Genomic DNA, 23,487 nt, shown 5'->3' with positions numbered 1-23,487 from the left:
GGCCAACGTCTGCCACACGTTATTTCTCCTTAATATAATAATACTAGGGGAGGGTTTCCAGGAGAGTAACTTTTGCTGACAAAGAAAAGGAAGACCCAAACAGACGTTACCAGTAACCCCCAGAGTATAAAAAGCACCCAGTTCCTCCACTCTGATGCCCTCTTGAACCACAAGCTGAAAAACCCCTCTCATGGGTGTCAAAAGTGAAACCGTTTAGGCAGCTTTCCTGGCTGTTGCTCCCCTAGAGCAGCAGGAACTTGACTGAGCACTTAGCTGGGCCCTTCAGGATTAAACAGTAAACAGTCTGCTCTGCTCAAATCACTTCGGGGTCGACAAGGCAGAACCAATGGAAAGTGACTGTAAGTGTGTTTCGAATTTCCATGGAACAGTGCGGCTCTGGCTCGGTTCTCTCACCTTCTCTGCCCTGGCTCTTTTCCTTTCTTTTGTCTAGTTCTTGATTGCTCATCAATCACTCCTTTATTTGAAGTCTTACCATCTCTGCTGTCAGCTTTAACACATCAGTTTCCCTCTCCTCCTCTGCCTGTCACCTCTAGAACACAGACTCACATTTCACTCAGTGGCAGGAGATACAGCGGGTTGAATCTGGCCACTGACTGCCCATGTGATGGGCAGGGCAGTGAGCCTCTCTGGGATTTGGTTTTCTTATTTATTCAATGAGGAAAGTCATTTCTTCCAGGGCACTAGACCCAATGATTCACTGAAATTCCATTCAGCTCTAAGAACTATGATTCACAGAGCACTTCATACTTTACAAAATAATAACAAAAGCTACTTTGTTGTTGATCATTTAAACTCTGACAAAACACAGGAATACAAAATCCTTTCATACTGAAGTAGGATTCCCACAGTGTCATGAAAATAACCAAGTGGGAAATTTAATAGGACATTATGTCTAAGCAAGAATGGTTTAGAAAAAGGGAGAAAATAGTGAAATACATCATTAAACTTATTTAAGCTAGAAGCCAACAATTTAGGTAATTGTTTGGCAAAAAATATACTCAAACTGAAGTAAAAGAAGAGGCTTCTGTCCTCCACTCTACGTATCAACTGCTAAATTTTCTATTTGACTTAAATCATAATCTCTAGGAAAGTTTAATCCATTAAAATAAAAACACACAAATGCAGTTGGACATTATTTGTTACAAGCACCAAAAAAATGAGTGGTCAACAGTTTTATTTTGTGAAAAGTAAGTTTACAATTCAGGCCTTCAGATTTCCATGACAAGAATAAGGTTTGAATGTTGGATTGTGAAAAACATTCTAACATCTCTTTCTCATTCACTTTGGCCTGGGTGAAATACTGGCTTGAATGCCTCTTAGGAACACTCACAAAATGCCACACTTTTTCCACTCTCAGAGCATGGGAAAGAGTTTCTGCTCTGGCAAGCAAAGGTCACAGCAAGCAGAAGAATTTCCAGTATCTGTGCTTTTTGCATAAAAACATCAGCAAGTCCTTTTTCTGGAAGGTAAAACCAAATATATCCCTTTAAAAACGGACAAGACAAAAATGGTGACAGACAGAAAAGCAGATCGACTCATTCCCGCCAGAGCCAGAAGAGAGAGAAACTCAAGCTCTCCAAAAGCAACATCTTGCATAATTTCTGTTGCCTTGACCATGTTCTTGGCAACCTGTGATCTGTGGAAATTCTTCTAAAGGGCAAAATCAATTATTCAGTGACATAAGAGTAATGACTCCATATGCTGACATTATCTTGCTTTGCTTAGTGAGAGGTTTAAAATATAAAACTTACTTGTTATTGGACTGCAGGGGTCTTAAGTAAGTAACAAGAAGAGACTGCAGTTCTTTAGCATAATCTTTTTCAGTGTCCAAGATATTCTGTAACACCTATGGAGAAACAAAGATCAAGGTATTGTAATTGTCAGAAAAGTCCAAAATAAAATACAGTTTTAGATCTTTTAATCAAATTATAAGAAAGGAAAGTCCTATTTACTTAGGCTAGCAGTGTGAGTAAGGAACACAAAATCTGAATGCATTCTAGCAAACTAATAATTGCATGACAATTGGTTATATTGCATAACTCATACATGTTTTTTCAGAATTACCTTTATTTGGAGGGGCCCTACCATTTACACAGTATGGCTCAGAATGCTTTTGTGTGCTTTAAATTATTTTATCCTCAGTAAAAGTCTCAGCTAACAAAGGATCATCATTTCCATTTTATGGCTGAGAAGATTGAGACCAACTACCCCAAGACATAGAGATTCAACGTCAGGATAATTTCACGATAACTGATATCAAACACCAAAACAGATTTTTTTAAATGATGTTTTTGAGAAGATCTTTAGGTGACAAAATCTGAGGACACTGAATTTTTAAGCAGGGTTAAAACTGGTTTTTTAATTAAAAGTAAAAAGTGCCAGTATAAACATTTCAAAGAGAAAAAGAAGCTGAAATGTGAGGAATTAAATGAGGGAAATGATGCTTACCAGTATTATTAATGATAGCCCAAAGAAAATCCTCTAGGCAAAATAATCAATAAATAGGTCCACAGTTTCTCTTCCCCCACCAGCCCTGGAGTCATGCCCCATTTCCCAGCCTTTTCTGGAGGCAGCTACAACCTTCATTCCAAGCTCTTAGAGATCCACCAAGCTAACATTTTGGTGTACTTTCTCATATCTCCTAATCCATTCAACACAAATTTACTGAGTGTCTATGTGGTGACAGGGCTTCCCTTGTGGCTCAGCTGGTAAAGAATCCGCCTGCAGTGTGGGAGAACTGGGTTCGATCACTGGGTTGGGAAGATCCCCTGGAGAAGGGAAAGGATACCCACTCCAGTATTCTGGCCTGGAGAATTCCATGGACAGTCCATGGGGTCGCAAAGAGTCGGACGTGACTGAGCAACTTTCACTATGTGGTGACAAAGGCCATACCTGCCCTCAGGGAGTTTCTACTCTATCTGCAGAGGGAGACAGTAAACGGGGGGCTCACAAGACCATGTGAAGCATTCTTAGCCAGGAGAAGCCCCTTAACCTACCAACATGCCAGACGTATACTCACAAGACAGTGCATGATGCTCTGCTTTTGAAAGGTGGAATGGAAAAACCACCTGGAGGTCCAGACAGCTGTGGGTTTTTTTGAAACAACTGAACTGAAGGGTGGTAGTCCAGGCTCTGCTACCAATGAGCAGGTTGCTTCAGTTTTAAGGTTTCACTTGCCTCATCTCAGATTGTGACATTTCACCTACCTCAGGGGCCATTGTGAAGAGGTAAGGGAGACACTGTATGTGTAGGTGCTGGGTGAGTTGGGAAACAGTCCCTTCCAATTTAAAGGGTTAAAAAAAAGGTTCCTCAATGGCAGTTATTGACATTTCAGAGCAGATCACTCTTTGCTGTGAGGGGATGTCCTGTGCACTGCATGACGTTTAGCAACATCACTGGAATCTACCCATCAGATGTCAGCTGCACACCACCCCCTGCCCAAGTATGACAATCAAAAATGTGCCCAGACAATGCCAAATGTCACCTGAAGGGCAATATCACCCCTGGCCGACAAGGACATGGGCTATAGGGGTGGCCCCAATGAGTTGTAGCCCCTCCTCCCAGCCACTCACGTCTACTTTCAGTTTCTCTGTTCCTTAAGGAGGAATGCCTACTCTAAAAATAAGCGTGCATCTAGGGGCCTGGCAGTACCAGTGTGCTGTGAAATTAACCCAATAATGGAATAGAAATGTTACCCCCTACAGGAAGTCAACACACAACAAAGGAAATTAGAAACTATCTTGAGATGAATAAAAAAAAAAAAACACAACGTAAAACACTTGTACGATGCAGTTAAAACAGTGCTTGGAGACTGTAAATAGCTATACATGCCTATATCAAAAAAGAAGAAACAGGACTTCTGGTTTCCACTCCAACATTTAAGGCATTTGCTAGTCATTACTCCATCCTAAAAACAAGCAAATAGCTTTTTAAAAAAATGGGAAAAAGAACTTTGCTTACATTTGTCAGGGAATTGAGGTCACAAGGGAAAAATGATACACTCAAAATTAGAGAAACAGACAAGCAGATAGAGATCATATCTTGCTGGAGCAGAAAACCATGAGAAGCCTCCACAGGAATGGGAAGCAAGGTAGGAAAACGTGAACTGTAATTGATGAGTTGCTGGAGGCTCACTTTGCTGTACACCTTAAACTAACAACACGAACATTGTTAATCAACTATACCCCAATATAAAGTTTTTAAAGAGATATTTTTAAAAGAGTTTTTAAAGAGGTATTTTTTAAAAAGTGGTGCTGGGACCGCTGGATAAGTACGTGCAAAGAAAGAACTTGCACTCCTACTTCACATCATATTAAAAAATTAACTCAAAATGGATGCCGGAGTTAAAATTACAAAACCCTGAGAAGAAAACAGAAGAGGAAATCTTCCTGACCTTGGATTTGGCAATGGATTCTTGGATGACACCAAAAGCACAAGCAACAAGAGACTAAAGATGGATAAATTGAAATTCATGAAAATTAAAAATTTTTATGTATCAAAGGACATTGTTTAGTTGCTAAGTCACGTCCAACTCTTTTGCAACCCCATGGTCTATAGCCCGCTGGCTTCTCTGTCCATGGGATTCCTCAGGCAAGAATACTGGAGTGGATTCATGGCAATGTATGGCAAAACCACTACAATATTGTAAAGTTATTAGCCTCCAATTAAAATGAATAAATTTATTTAAAAAATTAAAAAAAAAGAATACTGGAGTGGTTTGCCATTTCCTTCTCCAGGGGGTCTTCCCAACCCAGGGATCAAATCCATGTCTCCTGTGTCTCCTTTGGATTCTTTACCACTGAGCCACCAGAGAAGCTCACCAAAGGACATTGTCAAGAAAAAGACAACCCACAAAATGGGGAAAATATTTACAAATCATGTATTTGAAAAGGGTCTACTATTCAGAATTTACAACTCAACAATAAAAGTAATCAATTAAAGTTGGCAAAGGATTTAAATAGACATCTCGCCAAAGAAGATATACAAATGGCCAATATGCACATAAAGAGATAGTCAACATAGTTAACTACTGCTGCTGCTGCTGCTAAGTCGCTTCAGTCGTGTCCGACTCTGTGCGACCCCATAGACAGCAGCCCACCAGGCTCCGCCGACCCTGGGATTCTCCAGGCAAGAACACTGGAGTGGGTTGCCATTTCCTTCTCCAACGCATGAAATTGAAAAGTGAAAGTGAAAGTGAAGTCATGTCTGACTCTTAGCTACCCCATGGACTTCAGCCTACCAGGCTCCTCCATCCATGGATTTTCCAGGCAAGAGTTCTGGAGTGGGGTGCCATTGCCTTCTCCGAGTTAACCGCTAGGGAAATGCTAATCAAAACCACAATACTACTTTACACTTAGTAGAGTGGCTATAATAAAAAGAAAAAGTAGAAAATAAAAAGGGCTGGTGAAGATATGGAGAAACTGGAACCTTCATACATTGCTGGTGGGAAAGTCAAAAACCTTCTATGGAAAGTAGCTACTGTGGACAGTTCGGCAGTTCCTCAAAAAGTCAGACATAGAGTTATCATATGATCCAGTAATCCATTACTAGAAAAAATGAAAAAATATTTCTATGTAAATATTTGCACATTGATTTTCACAACAACATTATAAATACTAACCCAAAGGTCCATCAGGTGATGGTTGGATACACAAAACCTATTATATCCATACAATGGAAGATTAATCAGTCAAAAAAAGCAATGAGTTACTAAGACACAACGTGGATGAACCTCGAAAATGTTATGCTAAGGAAGAAGCCAGACACAAAAGAACAAAGACTGTATGATTCAATTTATATGAAACATCCAGAATAAGGAAAACCTACAGAGAGACAGAAAGTAGATTAGTGGTTGTTAAGGGCTGGAGGGAGTGAGTACTAATGGGTACAGGGTTTCTTATTGAGGTGATGAAAATGTTATAAAATAAGATGGTGGTGATCATCACATAACTGTTAACTTGCTAAAAATCAGTGAATTGTATACTTTAAAGTGGTGACTTTTGTGGTATGTGAATTATATATCATTGTAGCTGTTATCTTAAATTCAAAGGACAAATTTCTCATCTGTTCATGGAAATTTTTCTGTTTTTTCTCTGAGTTCAAGTCCTTATCCAGTAGAATGCCCTTCCAAACTCAATTTGTCCATCCTTACACCTCTCTGCCCAGTTGAGCTGTTGTTCACTGCAGTGTATTAAATAATCACTTTTACTCACATTCAGCACTAGGATTCATTTTTTATTCTTAGAAATGGAAAGAGCTGCACTAGAATTCAACAGGACCACAGTTATTAAGAGGTAAAACTCTTATACAGATTTCCTTTTTAGCAATATTTGTCTACAGTATTCATATTGAAAGAAAAAGAGGCTGGTGGCTTCCCACTTATATCCAGGAGAGAATGAAGTCAGTTTATCACTTCCTTTGTTCACATTTTTCTGAAGAGACCATGTCTAGTAATGTACCGTCTCAAATCCTCAACCTTGCATTCAAGCACCGTTGTCTGAAACTGTCATACTACCCAGATTATAATGTTCGTTTAAAAAAAAGAAAAACAAAGCGAAAAAGAAAACAAAACACAATCATTGCCTGAGGGAATTTTTAAATTAGAAATTTCAAAGACATTATTAACATCATAAAGTGTGATTTTTTAAGACAATTAAACATCACTACTTTAACTCCAAGGTTGCTATAATTCAACCTCCCTCTCCCTGTTGAAACAGTTTTATTATTTCAACTTCCTTTAAAATGCAATCATCTCAAGTTCTCTTAGGAGAAAGGGCTAAGATTTTGCAAGAAAAGTGCAAACTGCCCTGGTCCAATGGGTTTATTGGAGTGCGCTAAGCGAAGCAGTATTCCAAGGGTTCTATCTGCGCTGCAATCACTCGTACGGACAAACAGAAGCAGGAAGGCAGACACTGCTTACTGCCCTTGACTGAGTTCTGGAGATCTGAACGGAAACATATACTAAACTCATACTGTTGCAAGTTTTGAGGGTGGCTGAATGCTGATTTCAAGGCTTCAATCACCATCTGCAGTGATTTTGGAGCCCCAAAAAATAAAGTCGGACACTGTTTCCACTGTTTCCCCATCTATTTCCCATGAAGTGATGGGACCAGATGCCATGATCTTCGTTTTCTGAATGTTGAGCTTTAAGCCAACTTTTTCTCTCTCCTCTTTCACTTTCATCAAGAGGCTTTTGAGTTCCTCTTCACTTTCTGCCATAAGGGTGGTGTCATCTGCATATCTGAGGTGATTGATATTTCTCCCGGCAATCTTGATTCCAGCTTGTGCTTCTTCCAGCCCAGCGTTTCTCATAATGTACTCTGCATATAAATTAAATAAGCAGGGTGGCAACATACAGCTTTGACGTACTCCTTTTCTTATTTGGAACCAGTCTGTTGTTCCATGTCCAGTTCTAACTGTTGCTTCCCGACCTGCATACAGATTTCTCAAGAGGCAGGTCAGGTGGTCTGGTATTCCCATCTCTTTCAGAATTTTCCAGTTTATTGTGATCCACACAGTCAAAGGCTTTGGCATAGTCAATAAAGCAGAAGTAGATGTTTTTCTGGAACTCTCTTGCTTTTTCCATGATCCACTGGATGTTGGCAATTTGATCTCTGGTTCCTCTGCCTTTTCTAAAACCAGGTTGAACATCAGGAAGTTCACGGTTCACATGTTGCTGAAGCCTGGCTTGGAGAATTTTGAGCATTACTTTACTAGCGTGCGAGATGAGTGCAATTGTGTGGTAGTTTGAGCATTCTTTGGCATTGCCTTTCTTTGGGATTGGAATGAAAACTGACCTTTTCCAGTCCAAAATCACTGCAGATGGTGATTGCAGCCATGAAATTAAAAGACACTTACTCCTTGGAAGGAAAGTTATGACTAACCTAGATAGCATATTCAAAAGCAGAGACATTACTTTGCAAACAAAGGTCCGTCTAGTCCAGGCTATGGTTTTTCCAGTAGTCATGTATGGATGTGAGAGTTGGACTATAAAGAAAGCTGAGCACCGAAGAATTGATGCTTTTGAACTGTGGTGTTGGAGAAGACTCTTGAGAGTCCTTTGGACTGCAAGGAGATCCAACCAGTCCATTCTAAAGGAGATCAGTCCTGGGTGTTCTTTGGAAGGACTGATGCTAAAGCTGAAACTCCAGTACTTTGGCCACCTCATGCGAAGAGTTGACTCATTGGAAAAGACCCTGATGCTGGGAGGGATTGGGGGCAGGAGGAGAAGGGGACGACAGAGGATGAGATGGCTGGATGGCATCACCAACTCGATGGATGTGAGTTTGGATGAACTCCGGGAGTTGGTGATGGACAGGGAGGCCTGACGTGCTGCGATTCATGGGGTTGCAGAGTAGGACATGACTGAGCAACTGAACTGAACTGAATGCTGATTTTACAAGCTAGATTGACAAAGGTGATTAATAAGTCCTTCGTTAAATAATGCAAAATGTGTTTGAATGATGATGTACTGAACAGTATTGCCCTTGCTGTGGTGTGATTAGTAGAAATGCTCATCACGGTGGATGCCTAAGATTCTTTCCCAAATTCACTTGGACTTTTATTGCTTTCCTCAATCTCAATAGACCAACTGATGAACTTTGGAGACTGGTTCTTTATTTTTCAGGCCACAGGGCATCTACTGTAAAAGGATTAAAAAGGGAAGCAGACAGAGAAGGCTATGTGTTCCCAAACAGAAGGCCTCAGTGGTGAGTCAGAAGGCAGGGAGTTTGGCAGGCCAACCAACTTTAGAGCAGTACAATCTGATTGAGATGAAATCCACTCAATACTAAAATAGACTGTCCAGACATTGCCTTTGCTTCCCTGACTCCTTCTTCACAAGGACAACGGACTATCCTTTTGCTCAATTAACCTTTGACTAAATTCAAAATAAAACAGATGGTTAGAAGCCATAGAAAAAGAGGTAGAGGCCTTTTGAACCTCTATCCTAGGCTATTGATTTTCCAGTAAAATATATTTCCTCCATTTCCTGGAAAGGCTTTAGAGTGAATTCATTTTTATAACTCTGTTTTCCAAAGGGAACGAATCATATAGGTCTGAGGAAATTATTTTAAGGGGCTAAAATGCAGAAACAAAGGCTGACTATAGAGATACATCCCATGATAAAGGAAAACTATAACGGCCTTAGGAAAACTTAAATCTAAGCCAAACCACTGTGTTATAGGAATTCTGAGATAATTATGATGCCTACAAAAAATGAGTTTGTGTTGGTAAACTACTATGAAACAGGAAAGGGCAATACATTATTGTATTTATACAATATTTGGCTTATATGACAGAAGAGCCACCTGCTTACATTCAAGTGCAGTGGTCAATTTCACTTCTCCAAGTCCTTGGTTTTCACAAAACAAGCAGCACCATGCCCTGTAATTGACAGACTCAGCAAAACAGAATTGGACTCTGAAAACTCTCATTATCTCCCCAACTTCAGGTGGAAGACATGGATGGATGAGTCAAACAGGAAATAAGAAGGCAAAAAAGAATATGGCATATGGAGAAGGAATAAATGGATAGATAGGTAAGGTAGTTTAGATTAGTGGTTTAAAAAAGAGAGAATGCACAGAAGTTTTTTAGGGCAGTGAAATTACCCTGAACAACACTAAAGGTAGATAGATGTCATTATACATTTGTCCAAACCCCTAGAATGTCCAACATCAGGAGTAATGGCAATGTCAACTCTGGACTTTGGTGCTAATGATGTGTCAATATAGGTTCATCAATTGTCACAAACATACCACTCTGATGGGACATGATGATAGTGGGGGAGGCTATGCATGTGTAGGGGCAGGGGTATACAAGACATCTCTCCATTTTGATCAGTTTCACCATGAAGCTAGAACTGCCCTAAAATATAGTTTTCTTTTTTTAAGAAGGGTAGATAAGCACTAGAAAGGTAGAGAAAAAAATCTTTCCACCTTTCCTACCAAATGGAGGCACTGAAGACAGACTGGTTAGGCATCTGCCATACATTACAATAAAGTAGAAGAAAGTTAGAAAAAATAAACGATACTGGCCCTTACTTATTATATTTGCCTATTTGGCTGTAAGGAAATATCTCTACAGATATACAGTTGCAGACAGAGGCAACTTCCAGAGTTTAGTACAGGCAAACCTCGTGTTATCGCACTTTGCTTCATTTCACTTTGCAGGCATCGTGTTTTTTCACAAACGGAAGGTGTTTGGCAGCCCTGAATCAAGCAAGTCTACTGGCGCCATTTCTCCAACAGCATTTGCTCACTTCAGGTCTCTGTGTCACTTTTGGTAATTCTCCCAAGAGTCTACACTTTATTGTTATTATTACATTCATTGCGTGATCAGTGATCTTTGATATGACTACTGCAGAAAGATTACAACTCGCTGAAGGCTTAGATCATAGCATTTTTAACAATAAAATATTTGTTAATTAAGGCGTGTACATTGTTTTTTAAGACGTAATGCCATTGCACACTTAATAGATGACAGTAGAGCATAAACAGGGACTTCCCTGGAGGTCCAGTGGTCAAGACTTCACGCTTCCACTGCAGGGGGCACGGGTTTGATCCCTGGTTGGGGAACTAAGATCCTACATGCTGTGCAGCATGGTCAAAATTTTTTTAATTAAAATTTAAAAATTGGATAGGACTTAAAAGAAAAATAAAATGGAAACATAACTCTTATATGCACTGGGAAACCAAACAACTCATGTAACTCAGTTTCTTGCGATGCTCTGGAATCAAATGGGCCTTCCCAGGTGGCTCTAGTGGTAAAGAATCTGCCTGCCAAAGCAAGAGACTCAAGAGATATGGGTTCTGTCCCTGGGTTGGGAAGATCCCCTGGAGAAGGGAATGGCGACCCACTCCAGTATTCTTGCCTGGGAAATCCCATGGACAGAGGAGCCTGGCGGGCTACAGTCCATGGGGTCACAAAGAATCAGACATGACTGAGTGACTGAGCACTCACGGAATCATATCTGCAATATCTTTGAGGGGTGCTTGTATCAGTGAGCCTGGACTATTTGTGGCAGCACAAAGGACCACATGCTTACAGTGGGCTGCACTTGTTGCAATAAATAAGGAATTTCACCCTCTGAGAGGCATTTTGATGGGAATGGAAGAGAACGCAGTCCCTTCTGCAGGGACAGGTTGCAGGCACGCACATTCTTGCCGGGATGAATATGACTCCCCTTCCAGCTCTTCTCTGCTTATCTAAGCCCTAACATGCCCTCAATCCTCTCTGCCATTCAACTTTTTCCTGTTGCTGTTGTTGTTTAGTTGCTAATTCATGTCTGACTCTCTGTGACCCCATGGATTATAACCCGCCAGGCTCCTCTGTCCATGGAACTGTCCAGGCAAGAATATGGGAGTGGGTTGTCATTCCCTTCTCCAGGGGAGTTTCCCGACCCACAAATCGAACTCGCGTCTCCTGTACCTCCTGCATTGGCAGGCAGATTCTTTACCACTGATACACCTAGGAAATCCAATATTTTCCTTTATTGATTTTTGAATTTTAGTTTAGTGAGTATCAGAATCGCCTGTGAGGAATGGAGAGAAAGCAGCTGAGGGAACTGTTTAAAAATGCTGTTTACTAGGACCTATGGCCAAAGATTCTGATGTAACAAGCCAGATGTGGATCCCAGATATTTACAGTTTTAATGGTCTCCCTGGGGGCTTTCAAATGCAAAAGATTTCCCAGCCACATCTGGAGCAACTCATCTTAGGACAGTTTGTCACTTGACATCATTGCCTGCCATGTGGCTTACGCCACGTCGGTCCTGTCTTCCCGGTGAGACCATGGATGCCAAGACCTGAGCGCTGCATGCAAATGAACCCTGACAACTAAGCTACATAGTTTCCTCTTTCTTTTCTTTTTTTTCAGTTTTATTGCGATCTAATTGACAAATAAAAATTATATATATTCAAGATATCTTACTTGACATTTTGATGTATGCACACATTGTGAAATGAGCACCACGATCAAGCTAATTAACACATCCATCACCTCACATAGTCACCATTGTCTTTTGTTCTTCTTTATTTTTAATCCCTCCTGGCACATAACATCAACTTACAATAGGCAAAGACAGCCACTGAGCAGATTATTAGAAAAATAACTCATAGAAAACGATGTGCTTTTGTTCAATGGTAAGAGACGTTTAACAAATGACAGGGAATTTTTAGGACAATGAAGGAACCAAAGTCAGGAGCAACAAAAGCCTCCTTTAGGCTGTCATGTCCCTAAAGGATGCTAAACTCCCTTTCAAAACAACCAGCTAGGAGAGGCCAAGCCTCAGTTTGATACATTAAACATGCCTCATGGCAGATGTAGGTCCGAGTTGGGCTCCCTACGTCACTTTGATCATACTGGAGAACTTCTAAACATTTCGGAACTGATGTGCCACTAGAAGCAAACTGAGGCTTAAATGGGTCCGAGATCAGCTGATAATCCCTCAGAAACTTGAAAAAGGGGAGAGAATGTGTGCAGACCTGCAAATTCCAAGAGGTCTCTATCCTGCCCAAGCTTACAGGATGTGAGAGTTAATTTTATGTATCAACTTGGTTGGGTCATGAGATGCCCAGATTAAATACTATTTCTGGGCAGGTCTGTGAGAGTGTTTCCAGATAAGGTGAACTTTGAACCAGTAGCCTGAGTAAAGCAGATTGCCCTCCCCAATGTGCATCATCCAATCTGTTGGCCTGAATAGAACAAAAAGGTGAAGGAGGGGAGAATTGGCTCTCTTTGTACCTCACTGCTTGAGCTGGAACATCTGCTGCCTGAGGACTGGAATTTACACCCTTAGCTCTCCTAGTTCTCAGGCCTTTAGACTCAGACTGAACTACACCACCACCTGTCCTGGGTTTTCAGCTAACACATGGCAGATCATGGGACTTCTCAGCCTCCATAATCATACAAGCCAATTCCTTGTATGTATCATTTGTTCTGTCTCTCTGGAGAACCCTGACTAATACACAAGACCAAAATAAAGAAAGCATTTAGACTAGCGAGGACTCCCTGAATGAAGAGCATAAGAACATATCTGATCACAGTATCGTCAGGGTGTGAGAACAAAAAATCTCCATGAAGGAGAAATAATGAAGAAGACATAGTTCCTGTTTTATTTTTAGCTATATTTATATTTAAACAGGCTATGTATATGTATATATGTATACACACACCCACACATCAAAGAAAGTTTGGCATCAGATTCAGCAAGATGTTAATGATGATCATCTCTGAGTGGTGGAATTATAGGTGATATTTATTTTCTTCTTTATACTGTTCCTGCACTGTCTGATTTTTTAATCATTATTTATATAATAAAAAAATTCTTCCTGTTTTTAAAAAAAATGAAGTAAAAATCAGACACTAGTGCTCTTACAGAACTAGCAACGGAAAACATCTACAATTAATGACTCTTAGGAAGAAGAGCTAATGTGAGATGAGATGGGGACACCTTACATATGGGTGAACTTGATTTTTCAGATCTCCAAATACTGTGGGTGAGTATTCAGGTATTCAACACAGATTGGGAGGGTGATCAGAACACTCGGAACATATTTTGAATTTGTTGCTGCTAAAAATTTGCCTAAATACTCAAAAACGTAGATTTTTAAAAAACACCAACTAGCCCAAATCACTTCACATGCATATCTAATTACAATAGTAAGTCCAACTGGTCTCAATAATCCAGCAATATTCATACTACAGCTCTACAGTTCTTTCTCAGGCCATCATGGGCTCCCCAAGACCTTTTGGGTTTTTTTAAATTAAGTTTGGTTTGAGAAAAAATTTAAATATATATCTATTTTTTGGCTCAACAATTTAACTTCTAGGACTCCACCTTACAGATCTTTATACGCTTTGCCAAAGTTACACACAGGATGTTCACTGCAGAATTGTTTATAACAGCGAGACGTGGAAATAAGGTACATGGACTCCAACAGGAGATGGGTGATAGAAACTGCGGTACATCTTGAGTTGGTATTTAGTATAGATAGGACTTGTATAATGCCCATAAGAATCACAGAGGTTAGTCTGCCTTGGATAATCCCAGTGAAGTTGCTCAGTCGTGTCTGACTCTTTGTGACCCGTGGACTGTAGCCCACCAAGCTCCTCCGTCCATGGGATTCTCCAGGCAAGAATACTGGAGTGGGTTGATAGACTCAGCAGAGGCAGAGAGAGAGTCAAAGCCGAGTGATTGTATGCTCCAGACCGGCAGGGAGAAGCAGCTATTGTAACACTTTCATTCACCATTTGACTGCACCCTTCCATTAAAAATTTAATCATTGGGGTTCACCTGGAAGCTAAAAGAAATGGTCAGGACCAGAGGTGGGGTGGGGGGGATTGTGTGAAGGTGGTAAAAAGGTACAAACTCACAGTTATAAGTACTAGGGATATAAAGTACAACATGATAAATATAATTGACACTGCTGTATGTTCTTTATGATTATTGTTAAGATAGTATATCCTAAGAGTTCTCATCACAAGGAAAACACATTTTTTTCTATTTCTTTGATTTTGTAACTCTATGAGATCATGGATATTCAATGACTTACTGGGGTCATCATTTCATGATGTATGTAAGTCAAATCATTATGCTGTACACCTTAAATTTTCAGTGTTGCATGTCAATTTTTTCTCAATAAAACTAGAATAAAAAAGAAAATGCAAGGCAAATAAATAATTGAAAATATGATAACCTTAACTGACAACTCAGAACACAAATTGTGTAGATAGCATGATTACAACTACATTGGGGTTCTCTGGTGGCTCAGAGGTTAAAGCGTCTGCCTGCAATGTGGGAGACCTGGGTTCGATCCCTGGGTCGGGAAGATCCCCTGGAGAAGGAAATGGCAACCCACTCCAGTATTCTTGCCTGGAGAATCCCATGGACGGAGGAGCCTGGTGGGCTACAGTCCACAGGGTTGCAAAGAGTCAGACACGACTGAGCGATTACACTTCACTTCACTTCAATGATATATAGCTATATATGTATAGGAAATGCATCAAAATATTACCAGTTTTTTAAAAAAAAGATCAGGGATGAAGAGAGAAGGGAGCCTAGCTCTGTTCGGTGATATATTTTAACCTCAGAAATGTAAAAGGAAAATAGTGACAAAATTATCCCCTGTGATTATTGTCCATGCTACCTATGAAGTTCCTACCTGATTTTTCACACCAACTACTGTTCATGTCATCATTATGAAGCAAACTCACTGAAGAATGATATTTCATTTTTTGAAACCAAATGTATAGAAAGATTTTAAAACTCTTGAGGGACTCCCCTGCCGGCCCAGTGGTTAGGACTCTGCACTTCAACCTCAGGGGGCACGGGTTCCATCCCTGGTCTGGGAACTAAGCTCCTGCAAGCCACACAGTATAGCCAAAAAATAAAATAAAAACTGTTTATCCATGCACACAATGAAAGGAGTTGGCAGCAAAAACACACATAGAACATTAGGTGAAAAGTGAAACTATATTTCAGCTGTGATGAGGAAGATGACAAGGCTACCAAACAGGGAGACTTCGGGGTTATGAGGACTTGACCTTTTCATTAGTGACTGGGCCAAGTCTGGAAAGAAGACACGGAGGAAAACAGAGTAGATTAAGGGAAATTATACAATTTCTTTTTCAAACAGGAACTTATTTTGAGTATTGCACATGCCCTATTTATAGCTTATATATTTTGTCATATCTGTGTTCAAGCCAGAGCCATCTTATTCCTCCCTCTGTGCCAAAGGACAGTCTTCCCTTAGGGCTGTCCTCAAGAACAAGGTTGATAATATTTCCAAGGATATCATAGCAAATTGATTGATTCTGAAATAAAATCACACTATGCAATCATGTAAACTTTACTCCATTAAAGGAACTTGGGGATTCACCTCCTATCTGTAAGGCGAGCTCTAACTGCTGAATTTCCCCATAATGTCGACATATCAGCCAATTTCTCCTTTGTTGCAGTTTAAAAGGCCTTGCTCTGAATCTTTGTGCTACCCTTAAATTACTCAGTACAGTGGATGTAAAACTTCTAGACATCTGTAAGAAACCTACAAGTAGAAGAGTTCCATTATAATGAAGCTGACATTAGACCCTTGCAATGCAACTTTATCCAGTCTTCCATTGGTGTTGCCTCAACACTTCAGTGGTTCTCCATATAGAGAGTCAAGAAAATTTTTGTTCATCATCTGAACACTCACCACAGTATAATAATTCTTGGTAAGTGGAGTCGCTTCAAATCCTTTGACAGCTTTGGGGGAGAGAGGTCTCTCTGTGAAAAAGACATTTAAATTATGTTAATATCACACAAGTCTAAGATGAACATTTTATAACATAGGTCAACTAACATATAAATATTGTCAAGTGGAAGGCTCAAAGGAAATATATGTTTCTAAACAAGTGAAGCTATAATCTTACTAAACTACAGATGGTCAAGTCACAGCTTCTTAATGACAGGGTCAAGGCAAGAACTTCAGATCCAGTTTGGGCTGTTTCTTCACTCATCTGCTTCTCCATTTGACTTATTATAAAACAGATAAGCAAAGGAATGCTAACCAAATACGTTATGTTTGTAACTTGCAACTAACCATACAAGAATAACATAATACAGATAATAGCAGCCATTCTTTCTTGGGGCTGGCTGCTTATTGTGCCCAGAATAAAATAATCAGAATCTTGAATACACTGAAAACTAGCAGGAAATTCTTCTATGTATCATTTTAATATCATTACATTGTGCTATAAAATGTTGTCTTTCTTTTACGAAGTTTGTCTTATCTATTAAACTCATGACTAAGAGATATCCCAGGATGCTTTTTTTAAAAAAACAAAGAAACCACTTAATAAAAATACAGACAGGGGACTTCTTTGGTGGTCCAGTGGCTAAGACTCCTCACTTGCACTGCAAGGGGATCAGGTTCAAACCCTGGTCAGGGAACTAAGATCCCACAAGCCACCTTGTGCAGCCAAAAGAAATTTAAAAAATAAAAAATACAAGACAGCAATCATAAATGTTTAACAGTGTCACTACAGACTATCTTCCTTACTCTCATTTTGTCCTTTGTCTCATTGCTTTATATTCCATTTTTACCTTGCTATATTATATTGTATGCTGCTTTAAATTTCTTCTGAAGTATGGTAGAGTATACATAACCAAGTATTATCATCCGGCCTTGATCTTTCCTTTTCTAAAAGTAATATTTTCTAGTTTTATATCTATGACATTCCACTCCTAAAAAATACAATATATATAAAAGAAAAACCAACAATTAACCCGTCACCAAGAGCTAACCATCACCCACAGTAACGTTTTGAAGTATGTCTTCCTATTCCTTTTATCATGTGTTTGTGAACACACACACACACACAGTGATCTTTCTTAATTCACCTACAGCTTAACTCTCCTATTACAACACTATTTCATGAACATTTTTTCCATTTAATCTTGATTTCTAATGATTTTTATATTTAAAATATCCCTTATGTTTACTTGGCACTTACCAGCTTTTAGGACATTTTATTTGATCTTTACAATGACCCTGTGAGGCAGAGATAATCTTCTCATTTTGCAGAGGTCACTAAAGTACAGAAAGGTGAGGTCAGCTGCCTAAGGGCATGAATTTGGGAAATGGCAGAGCCAGGACTGAAGCCCGGGTGTGTCTTGACAAGAGCCTGTGCTCTCAAGCAGCAGGACGTCCAGAGATGAAGCTACTGAAGGGCCTGGTCGATGGCATGAGCAGTGGTTCCCCATCTACCTCGGAGCTCAGAGGGGCCATCAGTTCGATCTGGGATGGTCAGAGAAGATCTTGCTGGGCAGGGGGTATTTGATCTGTCCCTGGATGGGGGCTAGAATTCAAACAGGCTGAGAAGACAGCAGAGCGTTTGCTCAGCAGGGAAGATTCCAGGAGCACAGCTATAGAAATGGCAACACTCAAGGCAGGGCTGTTCCTGCGACAGTGAACTGTCCATCTGGACCAGGCTGTGTAAAGTGGAAATACAGCAGAAACGCAGGTATGAGGGCCAATCCTCCCACTCCTCAGCGACAAAAAATGGGGCATATCTAGTTTAAGATCTGCCTGGATCCCATGGTGTCTTCACGAGGCTTTACTGGATAAATCTGAGCAATTCAAAGCCACCCAGACTATTACTTGAGATTATAAGTGGCAGAGCCAGGACATGAACCCAAGTACTGTATTGCCAAGCTTGGTGCTCGCCGCCCCCCGCCCCCCACACACACACTATGGTTTTGGACTCTTCAGCATACTTGAAATCAACAGTCACCAAATTCTTTTAGTTTTTATTAAGCAAGTTTTCTACAGTATAGCCCTGATGCTACTTAAAACTCAGTTGTTTTGTGTAATTATGACATAAACCAGTCTGATAAAAATAGAACGTTCCAGAGAAATCAGCAAGATGTGGTCGCCTTTCGAAAGCAAGGCCAAAAGGAAGGGTAAACAGTAATGGAAAGTCTGCTAAGATGCAGAAGAGGAAAGGAAAGCCCAAAGGAATTGGTCACTGCAATTGAAAAAAAAAATGGTAACTATGTAAAGTAGAATAGGGAAACCTGAAAGAAAACAGTGACTGCCATGGAGATTCCTGGGTGGCTGAACATAATGCTAAAAGAGCTGGTGCTTTGATAAGATCAATAAAATTGTTAACAAGGATTTACTGAATAGCCCAGGGGACTATATTCAGTATATTGTAATGACCTATAATGGAAAAGAAATTTTCAAAATATAGAGATATATACATATATATGTATAACCAAATCACTTTGTTGTATACCTGAAATTAACACAATATTGTAAATTAATCACACTTTAATAAAAAAATTCTAGTGAAAAAAATTTTAATAAAATAGTCAAACTCTAGCAAGACTGACAGAGGAAAAAAGAGAGAAGACACATATTGCCTATATGAGAAGTGAAATATGGGATATCATTACAGACTCTAGAGATACCAAAAAGATAATAAATAGTATGAACAACTCAAAACACATAAATTTGATAATCAGGTGTGAAATGGAACAATTTCTCAGAAAACCAAAACTACCACAGTTCACCCACTATTAAATATACCATTTGAAGAACCTTATAACTAGTATGGAAATTGAATTTATAAATTGAAAACTTTGGAAAAAAGGAAATCTCCAGGCCCATATAGTTCTAATGGAGAGTTCTACCAAATGTTTAAGGAAGAAGTCATAGCAATTCTTCTCAATCTCTTCCAGAAAATAAAAGAATTCATTTTATAAAGTCACCATTACACTGACACCAAAACCAGACAAAGACAGTACAAAAAATAAACTGCAGACCCATATCCCTCATGAATTTCGATGGAAAAACCTTAACAAAGTATCAGTAAATAGAATTCATCAATATTTTATAAGAGCTTTATACCATGGAATTCATCGCATGGATACAAGTTGGTTAAATATTCAAAAATCAATAGATGAAACCCATGTTAGTAATAGTCTAAAAAGAAAAATCACATGATAATATCAACGGATGCAGAAAAAGCACAGGACAAAATTAAATACCCATTCAACAAAAACTTCCAGAAAGAAATAGGAATAAAGAACTCCTCCAACTCTATAAAGAGCATCTACAAAAACCTTATAGCTAGCATCTTACCTAGTGGAGAAAAACCTACAGCTGAATGCATTCCGAACCCCAAGATCAGGAATAAGGCAAGGATGCCTGCTCTCACTCAGCGTCGTGCTGGAAGGTCTGGATGTCCCAGCAGTCTTGCTGCAGAATGGGGAATCAACCCCGAGAGAAGAGGGAAAACAGATTTGGAAGGACAACCTTGGAAAATCTTTAGAAACGTAGCCTTTGCAAACAACCAGCCCCATGAAAAAATTCAAGGGGTGGATGCAAAGAGAAAAACACCAGTACCAGGTTTCAGTGACAGTTCTTGCCTCTTGTTCCTCCTTTGCCCTCTACCCCGCAGCCCACCACTGCTACTCTTAACACGTGTGGTCTTAGCTGAAACCCACTCTTGGCGAGACATGCAGAGAAGGAATGAATACGTGGAGGTCCAGAAGAAACAAGTTCAGTCCCTGGGGGTGGTTCCAAGTGACAGAAGGGGGGTCAATTTTCCCTCCCCAAAATGTCTCTTTGGCACATGGATTATATTGAGCTGAAAACAATTAAGGCTCTAAAGACTCAGGAAGTCTTTCTTTTTACCTCCCCCTTAGATGCCTAGAGAATTTAGGTAGAAGGCCTGTTCCCAGAACAGAGCTATCAGCAGAGACATCTGCAAAGAACATGGGCTGGGGGTGGTGGGGACAACTCTTGGAGATCAGAGTCCACTCTGTGTTCCATGGTCTCTGCAAGGCCCAGCAAACATTTATTTGCCAAACATTTGCTTTTCCATCTCTCTGTCAATTGCCTTCTTCCCCTTTGAAGTCACAAACCACTACCCCCAACACCCTCTTTTATCTTTAGCTGAAGATGGTATTTAATATGAACGTTTCACCATTTTGGCAACTTACTCAGTTCCCCTGGGTCTCTCCCATGTAGACATATTATTAAAAATTTTTTGTGATTTTCACCTGTTGATCTGTCTCTTATCAATTTCAAAAGAACCTAGAAGGGTAGAGGAAAACTTTTTCCTCCCCAATATAACCTAACTAGAACTAATATGAAAACATAAACCTTTTAGGTGGTGTTTCTAAGGCCATTAAAAAACTGGTCAATTCAATTCAATCAACAAAAAAGAAATCAATGAATGTAGTGAAGAATTCAAATGGGTTATTTAGCATAACTCAAACAACAACAGTGTCACACAAGTATAGACATAAGTAACCTTCCTAGGGCATTATGCTAAGTGAAATAAGTCAGAGAAAGACAAATACTATACTGTACAATAGGATGTATACATGGAATCTAAAAAATAAAACCAACTAGTGAATATAACAAGAAAGAAGCAAACTCACTGATACAGAAAACAAACTATTGGTGACCAGTGGGGAGAGGGAAGGGGGAGGGGCAATATAGGGATAGGAGAGTAACAGGTACAAACTATTAGGTATAAAATAAGCTACAAGGATATACTGTACAACATGAGGAATACAGCAAATATTTTATGATAACTATAAATGGAGTATAACCCTTAAATATTGTGATCACTATATTGTATAATTTATATAATACTATACAACTGGGGCTTCCCTTGTAGCTCAGTTGGTAAAGAGTCTGCCTGCAATGCAGGAGACCTGGGTTCAATCCCTGGGTCAGGAAGATCCCCTGGAGAAGGAAATGGCAACCCACTCCAGTATTCTTGCTTGGGAAATCCCATAGACAGAGGAGCCTGGCGGGCTACAGTCCATGGGGTCACAAAGGGTTGGACACGACTTAGCGACTAAACAACAATAACAAATATTTCAATTAAAAAATGTTACAAATGTTGGGAAAAAAAAGAAATCGTCCTTATTCCTATGTAACGATCCTTTTCCCATTAACTCTCCATTCATTCCTCTCCCTCGCTAAGGTATAGATTCCTATGCCTGTTGGTGGTGACAAGTCAAAAAGAAATCTAGTGATAACTGGTTTTCTCTGGATGTGAAGGATCTGTGTGATACACCCTGGGGATTAAAACAGGAAGTCTAAATATAAAGCCTCATCATGGTTTTGGATTAGAATAAGTAGGAAGAGTCATTTCTTAATCTGCCTTAATACAATTTAATTAGCCATCTACCTAATCCTCTCATTTGACATCTATATTTACGTGCAAAGAAGAAGTTTTAGAAGGATTTATTGACCCTTTAACTGAACAGCTGAAGAAAACAGAACTTGTTTAAAATATCTGCTCCAATCATATTTGCCTCAATAGCCAGGAAAATTTTAATGCAAAGTCCTGATAAAACCTTCACCTTTTCTTGGTAACAAAGACAAAAATTTTAAGGAGAGATATAACCCATTGTGTTACTGAGATATAACTTACTGTGGTGTAGTGGCAAACATGATTTTGGTGTGTAAACAACAAGGTCATTTACAAGTTACCACTAATTTTGAAGAAAAAGACAACAGGATAAATGGCTAATTTTCTTATTTATAATGTATCTGAGTCAAATGAAATGATGGATAAAAAAGACCTTCTGTAGTTGATATAATGACTAAGTTATTCATACATGTACTTTTCAAGAAGTAAGATCCTTGGAAAAAATATTTTTTCCTCAAAATGGGGTTTATTTTTCTCATGTGACAGGAAATTGAAAGGTGGCCTGCAGGACTGGTAACAAGAGCTTCCTAATGTCACCTGTGTCTGAGTTCTCTCATTCTTGAGGAGAGGCTTTTGTCATCATGGTCACAAAAAACTATTCTATCTTCAGCCTTAAACTCATGTTGAAAGATGTGTGTGATGTGTGTTTGTGTGTGTGTGTGTGTAAAACACTATACTCAAATATTCTATTTCTCAACTTTCTATAGTATTAGAGTGGTGGTTCTGTAAGTCCTCAGAAATCAACCTCCTCCTGAAGAGAGGAAGAAACTGTCTCCAGGGCTTTGGCCATAATTATCTCTAGACAAAAGTTACAGAGGATTTCTCAAACTTAAAAATCCATTCCCCAAGGGCAAACTTACCAGAGCATGAAGTGCTCTTGTCAATGGAACAAAACTCTGCACAGCTTTCCGTGGCAGAGGCAGCAGAGCCATCTGCGGGCTGAGGGTTGCCCGGGACTGGAGTTCCTTTGTTTGATTTCTAAGACAAAAGAACCTGTAGCATCAGCCTGAATTGTACCCAGGCTACCGTGAATGAGTATTCCAGAATTCCTGACTCTTCCAGTGATCTCCGTGTTACACATCTGGCCCAACCGTAAGCAGATAGAGATCACAGAAGTCCTTTGTTCCATGCCTGATTCGACTTTATAAAGGACCCAGAAGTTGTATAGCAGAGGGGTTGAAAACTTCAAATTGAAGGTTTCGTTTCTTTGAGCTACACATTTAATCTAGAAATCATTTTTAAAGACTCTTTAAAGATTAACGTTCTTTCCTAAGTGGACACATCACTATGGATTTTATGGAAAGACATTCCAAAGTTGACAAGTATCTTCTAAGTGTTAGTCACTCAGTCGTGTCTGACTCTTTGCGACCCCATGGACTATAGCCCACCAGGCTCCTCTGTTCATGGAATTCTCCAGGCAAGAATACTGGAGTGGGTAGCCATTCCCTTCTCCAGGGGATAAAACAGCATAACACTGAGTTTATATTGTCCCTCAGCAGCATTCTAAGTAGGTTGTGGCCTTCTTACTGTTTTGTGCAGCAAGATTTGGGTGGGAAAGGATTCAAGTCGGCGAAGAGCTGATACCTACTTTGCCAACAAGATGTTTGCATTACACCAAGTTAATCTCCTCCACAGTCCCTTAAACACGCTCCACTTGAACTACCACCTATCTTTCACGGTTTTCATTCTCCCCAAACAATCACTACAACTTATATTGTCCTCCTCTCTCTTTTGGACTTGTCCACACAG

General features: G+C 39.7%; 1 protein-coding gene across 11 annotated transcripts in view; it reads right to left on the bottom strand.

Moving 5' to 3' along the window:
* Positions 1–23,487, bottom strand: part of ARHGEF6 (Rac/Cdc42 guanine nucleotide exchange factor 6) — a 116,559-nt gene that overhangs the window by 53,405 nt on the left and 39,667 nt on the right. For all 11 annotated transcript variants that reach the window (XM_044937218.1, XM_044937219.1, XM_025276678.2 and 8 more), the window contains 2 exons: positions 16,215–16,285; positions 1,773–1,867 (listed from right to left, as the gene is read on the bottom strand). In XM_044937218.1, the coding sequence (XP_044793153.1) occupies positions 1,773–1,867; positions 16,215–16,285 (166 nt within the window). The remainder of the gene's footprint in view (positions 1–1,772; positions 1,868–16,214; positions 16,286–23,487) is intronic.

Source organism: Bubalus bubalis, chromosome X, assembly GCF_019923935.1.
Source record: "Bubalus bubalis isolate 160015118507 breed Murrah chromosome X, NDDB_SH_1, whole genome shotgun sequence".
NCBI lineage: Eukaryota > Metazoa > Chordata > Mammalia > Artiodactyla > Bovidae > Bubalus > Bubalus bubalis.
This window is presented reverse-complemented; position numbering and strand designations above follow the sequence as displayed.